At 47.0% G+C, this 7,726-nt stretch overlaps 1 protein-coding gene across 3 annotated transcripts; it reads left to right on the forward strand.

Annotated features, from left to right (window-relative positions):
* The first annotated feature begins 301 nt into the window (after positions 1–301).
* On the forward strand, positions 302–4,039 carry LOC117090953. 3 transcript variants are annotated; one of them, XR_004440169.1, is made up of 3 exons: positions 308–697; positions 795–1,053; positions 3,514–4,039. XR_004440169.1 is itself a non-coding variant. In XM_033223510.1 (3 exons), exons 2-3 carry the CDS (start codon positions 810–812, stop codon positions 3,958–3,960), a joined length of 711 nt encoding a protein of 236 aa, XP_033079401.1. In that variant the 5' UTR covers positions 308–697; positions 795–809; the 3' UTR covers positions 3,961–4,039. The 3 variants fall into 3 exon arrangements, 2 of the variants coding, with proteins under 2 accessions (XP_033079400.1, XP_033079401.1); XM_033223510.1 differs by having other exon boundaries at positions 3,494–4,039; XM_033223509.1 differs by having other exon boundaries at positions 302–1,053; positions 3,494–4,039.
* The last annotated feature ends 3,687 nt before the right edge of the window (positions 4,040–7,726 follow it).

Below are 7,726 nucleotides of genomic sequence, written 5' to 3' on the forward strand. Positions count from 1 at the left end.
GATTGTGCCCATTCCAGCGTGCCTGGGCTGTGGGAGTGAAAACCTGTCTCAAAAAAAAAAAAGAAAGAAAGACAGAAATTCCCTCTAATGTTGTCACAGGAAGTAGCTTGACAGAAGCAAGTCTCAGTTATTTTTCACAGCCCCACGCCCTTCCAAGTCAAGTTGAGATTTAAAGCAGGCAAGTCCATTCCTCACATCGCAAATCCAATCACCATGACGATCACCTCCCCGATCATGCTGCTTTCCCCAAGATTCCAATTCACTTTAATAAGAATCATCTCCTACTATGATGCCTGGAACTGGCCAACAGTACCTCTAGCTAACACATCCTGAGTTTCTCTGTGCTATGGGCCATGTACCAAAGATCTTCCAACAATTTAAGTCAGGAATTGCCCTCACTGTTTCCCAGGTGATGAGAGCCTCTGAGAGGTGAGATTCCACATCCCAAGTTGCACAGCTGGGGAGAGACAGTGTTAGGACAGTATTGCCTGTGCTGAGGTCTAGACTGAAGCTTTGTGAGCATTTTATTCATTTCAAGTCTGGATCTCCCGGGGCAACCAGATTGTGCCCTTGATGTGAGATTGTTGTCAAAACAAGAGCGATCATTTATTGAGAACTTACCGGGTGTGAAGCCTTGTGCTAAAAGGATTTTATGTGCTTCGAGTGATTTAATTATTTTTCCCAACCACCCCATGAGGTAGGTAATATGAGGATCTCTATTTTATGAATGAGGATACTGACTCAGAGAACTACAGTTGCTCCTCCAAAAATCACTCAACTAGCAAATGTTGCAGGTGGGATTTCAGTCCATGTCTGTGATTCTCACCTGCCACGCTGCTAAGCTAACCAACCAGGTGCCCAATGCAAGAAGAACACACCTCGGTCGCATGTGGAAGCATGAGGAAGACAGTAGATTGCACCATTCTCTGCTGCCTGGATTTGACAGCAGAACTCCCTTTCCTGTTGCCCGTCACTCATATCCAGGAATGAAAGCCTTGATTGAAAGACTTGTCCAACAATACAGCTTTAACAGGGCCACCTGCTCAGGACACAGTAAGTAGCGACAGGAAACATCTGCTTTGGAAATGCCGGTGCTTCTGTTGATTGAAATGTACACACAGGAAAGCCGTCTTTCAGTTCCGGGGGAAATTCTGAGCTGAAGAGATTGTGATATTATCGGCCACACCCAGAAGAGCTGGAAATGGGTGAACTCCTGGGTGGGGGAGGAGCAGACCCCAGGCCTGTGGGAATCCACTTGGTAATAATAACAATCATTAATAAATATTATTTCATGAAGAAGCTTGGAGGGACCCCTGGGGTGCTGGTTGTTTCAAATGGGTAATTGAATTCCCTGCTGGGAGGGAACAAGGATGGCTTGGTTCACCCCACTTTGGGGAGTGGTCTCTATGTAAATTTAATGTGGAAATGCCAAACCCACAAGGCATTTTTGTTTTCATTTGTTTTTATTTTTTTTTTGCCACAGAGTCTTGCTCTGTTGCCCAGGCTGGAGTGCAGTGGTGCAATCTTGGCTCACTGTAACCTCTGCTTCCTGGGCTCAAGTGATTCTCCTGTCTCAGCCTCCTGAGTAGCTGGGATTACAGGCATGTGCCACCACACCTGGCTAATTTTTGTATTTTTAGTAGAGACGAGGTTTCACCATGTTGGCCAGGCTAGTCTTGAACTCCTGACCTTTACCTACCTTGGCCTCCCAAAGTGCTGAGATTACAGGCATGAGCCATGGCGCCCGGCCCCACAGGGCATTTTCATTTGTGTGTGCATGCAGATGTGCAGATGTATATGTTCATGTCAGAAAGACTGCTCATTTTTAAAGAATTTATCACATGATAAATCTGAAGCCCTGATTTCTACCCCAGGTAGTTCAAATAGAATTTGGGCTACAAAATCCATTTTGGTTGATTTATCTATAAGCTTTCCATAATATACATACTGGGTGAACTTAGGCCTTCTTCCCTCCCCTTCTCCCTCCTTTTCTTTCTTTTCCTGTATCTTTTCTTCCTTCCTTTCTTCCATTCTGTTGTTAAATAAACTTTAGTTGAGCTACAGTGCTGGGTACCAGGTACATAAAGATAGATAAGAAACAGTCTGTAGGGAGCTGGCATCTACAGCAGTGGTTTTCAAATAGGAGTGATTTCCTTTTACCCCTAAGAGGACACTGGGATATGTCTGGAGACATGCTTGGTTGTCACAAGAGGAGTAGGTACTGCTGGCATTTAGTGGGTGGAGGTCAGTGTATTAGTCTATTCTTACACTGCTAATAAAGACATACCTGGACTGGGTAATTTATAAAGGGAAGAGGTTTAATTAACTCACAGTTCCACGTGACTGAGGAGGCCTCACAATCATGGTAGAAGGTGAAGGGGAAGCAAGACACGTCTTACATGGTGGCAGACGAAAGCATGTGCAGGGGAACTGCCCTTTATAAAACCATCAGATCTTGTGAGACTTACTCACTATCACAAGAACAGCACGGGAAAGACAGGCTGTCCCTGTGATTAAATTACCTCCCACTGGGTCCCTCTCACAACACGTGAGAACTATAGGAGCCACAATTCAACATGAGATTTGGGTGGGAACACAGACAAATCATATCAGTCAGGGATGCTTCTCAGCATCCTGCAGTTTCTGGGACAGCCCCACCACTTGCTACAAAGAGTTATCTGGCCTACAATGCCAGTAAATGTTGAGGATGAGAAATCTGATCTCCAATATGGTAGAAAGAATTGAACTTAACTGGATTCAGTCCTGGCTCTCTCTGTCTCAGGCATAAGACCTCGAGTAAGTCCCTCAATCTTTTTGAGTCTCAGTTTTTCATCCGTGAGAAGGGACAAAGAGTGATTACTGTTTTGTAATGATGGAAAGAAGTTTGGGCATAAATCATGCCATTTAGTACCCGGTGGATACTCAAGAAACAATAGTCATTGGGCTTACCTAAGCCTAGGCTTCTAGGGTCTAAAAGCTACCACTGGGTTCTCCTGAAGATAAATTTCAAATAAATTCCTCTTATTCTAAAAGGAAGCCCAAAAATAATCTCATACCCTCTTCCCTTCCTGGCATCATAACAACCTGTAACTATAGATTTATTTGTGCATTTCATGAATGCCTCTTTCCCTGACCTACCGTAGACCATAAAGTCTTTGAGGGCAGGGGGCTGTGTCTTCCGTTGTCCCTTCCTCTATTCCCAGCACCCAGCACAGTGCCTGGCCGTAGTATCAGCTCGACATAATTGAAGCCAGACTGCCTGAGTTGAAATCTTAGCTTCTTTCACTCATTAGCTGTGTGACTTCAGGCAAGTTACTCCAATTTTCTGTGTCTCATTTTCTTTATCAACAAAGTGGGGAATCTTATGTACTGCAAAATGTTGTGGTGAGAGCCAAATAAGCTACTATATGTCTGGAGTCTGGCACGTAGTATGTGCTTATAAGGGTTAGCTATTATTATTGGCATTATTCCTTTATTATTTTTATTTAATTAGTGAATGCCGCTCTGCTGCAGGATGCCAGCACAAGGGGATCGGCCTGTCTTTGCCTTTGGGGAGAATCGTTTCTGCGAATTATTTGGAGAAAGATCCGAGTTTGCAGAGAAGCTGGCAGCTCATCTGAGCAGAAAAGTAGAAGTCAAAGTGATTTCTTGGAGGAGACTCATGGGGGGCCTCCTGGGTCACCAAACAGCCATCTCTCTCACCTGGAAGAAATAGGAATTGATTTGAAGCTTGTCCCATCTGAAAAGGTCTGTCGGGAGCCAGAACCAGCGCGTGTTGTCAAGGATGCTTTTGGTCTTTGGTCCGGAGAAGAAGTGATTCATGATGATTTGCTTTTCCAGGGAGTCAGGGAGACCCAGTGGAGATGCAGGCTTGGGTCCCAGGGGCCTGCTGGGTTAGATTGTTTCCCTGAGCGGGAGGAAGGGAGGAAAATCAAGGAGCCAGTAGGAGCTGATGAATGAGGATAGGAGACCCAGGGAGAGCCAAAGGTAGGAGTCAGTGGGGTTGGGAATAAAGCACAAGGAATGACAGAGGATCAGAGAGAGGTTTATTTCTTTATTTTATATTTTTATTATTTTTGAGAGAGACATTCGCTCTGTCACCCAGGCTAGAGTGCAGTGGTACAATCTCAGTTCACTGCAACCTCTGCCTCCCAGGCTCAAGTGATTCTCCTGCCTCAGCCTTCCAAGTAGCTGGGATTTCAGGTGTGCGCCACCATGCCCAGCTAATTTTTGTAATTTTGGTAGAGCTGGGGTTTCATCATGTTGGCCAGGCTGGTCTCGAACTCCTGACCTCAAGTGATTCACTTGCCTTGTGCTGGGGTTACAGGCATGAACCACTGTGCTCTGCCTCTGACACAGAGAGGTTTAGAGCTAAGAAGATCAAAAGCAACAACAGCAGCAGCAACAGTAATGACAGCTACCACCAATAGAGCTCTGCTGTGGGAGACGTATTTGTGTCCTCCCCAAATCCATAGATTGAAATACTAAACCCCAAGGTGATGGTATTAGCAGGCAGAACTTTTGAGAGGTGATTAGGTTGTGAGAGCAGAACCTTCATGAAAGGGATTAGTGCCCTTATAAAAGAGGCCCAAGAGAGGTCCCTTGCCCCCTTCTGCCATGTGAGGACCAGCAAGAAGACGGCTGTCCATCTATGAACCAGAAGCGGGCCCTCCCCTGACACCGAATCTACCAATGCCTTGATTTGGACTTTCCAGCCTCCAAAACTGTGAGCCTGAACAGACTAAGAAAAGTGTCTACTATGTGCCAGATACTTCACACACCAAAGCCCGTTTAGTGCTCATCATGACCCTCTGAGGCAGCATGACCCATACGTGTCAGGCCTCATCTACCTGTGGATGTTTTAAAAGAAAAGGGTGTGGCAGGCTTCGGTGGCTTACGCCTCTAATCCCAGCACCTTGGGAGACTGAGGGGGTCAATCATGTGGGCCCAGGAGTTTAAGACCAGCCTGGCCAACGTGGTGAAACCTCATCTCTACACAAAAATACAAAAAATAGCTAGGTGTGGTGGTGCATGCCTGTGGTCCCAGCTACTTGGGAGGATAAAGTGGGAGTATTGCTTGAGGCTGAGAGGTCAAGGCCCTGATTGCAGCACTGCACTCCAGCCTGGACAACAAAGTGAGACCTTGTCTCAATTAAAAAAAAAAAATGAGTAAAAAAAAAAAAAAAAAAAAAGGGTCTGGCCAGGTGCGGTGGCTCATGCCTATAATCCCAGCACTTTGGGAGGCCGAGGCAGGTGGATCACGAGGTCAAGAGATCAAGACCATTCTGGCCAATATGGTGGAACCCCATCTCTACTAAAAAAAATACAAAAATTAGCTGGGCATGGTGGCACACGTCTGTAGTCCCAGCTACTCGGGAGGCTAAGGCAGGAGAATCGCTTGAACCTGGGAGGCAGAGGTTGCAGTGAGTCGAAATCGTGCCACTGCACTCCAGCCTGGGCAACAAGAGTGAAACTCTGTCTAAATAAATAAATAAAGTTCACACTGCCTATATTCATTAATTCAGTCATTCAACAAATATCTTTTGAATGGAACATCTGATATACGGCAGGCACTATTCTAAGCTCTAGGCATGTAGCAGAAAAGGAGACAGACCATGAGTCCATATTTCCTGCCTTCATGGAACTGACATGCTAGTGGGCTGTGGGTAGGACAACAACAAGTTAGCACTGTGTCTGGGATGTCACATGGGGAGGAGTGCTATGTGGAAACCAAAGCATGGAATGGGGATGGTGAGTGCAGGATAGAGTGAGGTTGCAACTTTGAGAAGTATGGTCAAGAAAAGTCTCCCTGGGCCATGTGTGGTGGCTCACACCTGTAATCCCAGCTCTTCGGGAAGCAGAAGCTGGAGGATAGCTTGAGCCCAGGAGTTCGAGACCCACCTGGGCAATATGGCAAGACCCTGTTCTCCACAAAAGAGGAAAAAAAAAAAAGAAAAGTCTCCCTGAAGAGGTAACATTTGAGCAAAGATCTGAAAAAGGCAGAAAGTGAGCCATCTGCATGTTTTGGAGAAAAGTACAATCGCAAGAGAGAGCAGCTGGTGCCAAGGCCCTGGGGCAGGAGCATGTCTGCTATGTTTGGGGAAATGAGGAGGCCGATGTGCAGCAGCAGAGGGAATGAGGCAGGAGAGTAATTGGAGGTGGGATGGAGAAGGTCCAGGGTGTTGGGTCCTGTGGGCCTATGGCCATTGTAAGGAGTTGGCTTTGATTCTGAATGTGGATCCCCTGTAGAATCTTGAGCAGGGAAGTGATGTGATCTGACTTCGGTTTTAATAATCTCCCTGACTGCTGCGTTGAAAACAGTCTGTGAGGGGCAAGGAAGACGTTAGGAATTCCTGCAAGGATCCAGGTGAGAGACGATGGCAGCTCAGACCAGGTAGTAAGAGTGGGGCTGGTGAGAAGTGGGGGATTCTGTATCCAGGGTGGGTTGGCCTGACTCCCAACCTGGTTATGCAGAACGGAAAGCTCTCATCCTGCCCCATCCAGGTTCCCTCCAGCTCACACCCGTACCCAGAAGCCTCAAAGGCAGATGTGTTCACTCACAGCATCTGGCTGTCCTGTTCTCCTCTTCTGGATCCACATGTTTTCAACCAGTGGAGCCACTTGGAGTGATGACACTGTCACCACTGAACTCATTGTGATAACGCCGATGTCCATACCAGGAAGCTACCTCCTGGTGCTTCAAAGCTTCTGGTCTTGGGGCTGCCAGGATGGCGCCGTGCCCATGCATGGTGAGAAGAAAGGCTACTCCTTCTCGGGAACATACTTTGCTACCTGGGCCCCAAGGCTATCCCGCTTGTGCCCCACACAGCACAAAGACTGTCATGAGTATTTCCATCAGCTTCTGATCCTCACTCCCTCTTGCCATAGGAGCTCACTCCAACCTCAGTTTCCTTGGGGGACCAGACCCCTGGCCATCTTCTCCTTCCTCCTCCACGTTAAACCTCATCCTGCTTCCCAGGCTGCAAAACGAAAAATGTCCAGAGACAGGCCTGAGTGTGTGTGTGTGTGAGAGTGTGTGTGCACGAGCGTGTGTGAGTGTGTGTGACGCTGAAGGAAGCAGGTATGAGGGTGTGGAGGGAACCAGCTTAGGTTGATGTTATCACCCCAGTTTTCCTGGTGAATCAATGGAAACTCTGAAAGGTTAAGTGATTTGTCCAAGGCCTTCTCTTTTGCATTAAAATGCCCTAGTAGTCTCTTTTCTTCTACAATGTGGAGACCCCAGGCCCTTTCTCCCTCTTTTATAAATACAAAATGATTTGATAGTTAAACAAAAATTTCAAAATTGGAATATTCGTATTTAAAATCTTGGACCTACAGTAGCTGTATCCGTAGTAGCCAATCAAGCAGTCATTCAACAAGCATTTATTGAGTGCCTAACAGATATCAGGCCAAGAGGCTCAAGTAAGCGTAAGCGGGTAAGCCCTATTTCCCTTTGGCTGTTTGGAGAGAATTCTAAACTACTCCTTAAGAGGAAGGAACGGCCGGGCGCAGTGGCTCAAGCCTGTAATCCCAGCACTTTGGGAGGCCGAGACGGGCGGATCACAAGGTCAGGAGATCGAGACCATCCTGGCTAATCCGGTGAAACTCCGTCTCTACTAAAAAATATAAAAAACTAGCCTGGCGAGGTGGCGGGCGCTTGTAGTCCCAGCTACTCGGGAGGCTGAGGCAGGAGAATGGCATAAACCCGGGAGGCGGAGCTTGCAGT

Source organism: Trachypithecus francoisi, unplaced genomic scaffold (assembly GCF_009764315.1).
Source record: "Trachypithecus francoisi isolate TF-2019V2 unplaced genomic scaffold, Tfra_2.0 Lachesis_group11, whole genome shotgun sequence".
Lineage (NCBI taxonomy): Eukaryota > Metazoa > Chordata > Mammalia > Primates > Cercopithecidae > Trachypithecus > Trachypithecus francoisi.

Coding starts and splice junctions, on each gene's coding strand:
- LOC117090953 (XM_033223509.1), top strand. CDS start 786: ATGTTGCAGGTGGGATTTCAGTCCATGTCTGTGATTCTCACCTGCCAC. Junction 1,054..3,493: donor GGCCACCTGCTCAGGACACA/GTAAGTAGCGAC, acceptor TTATTTAATTAG/TGAATGCCGCTCTGCTGCAG.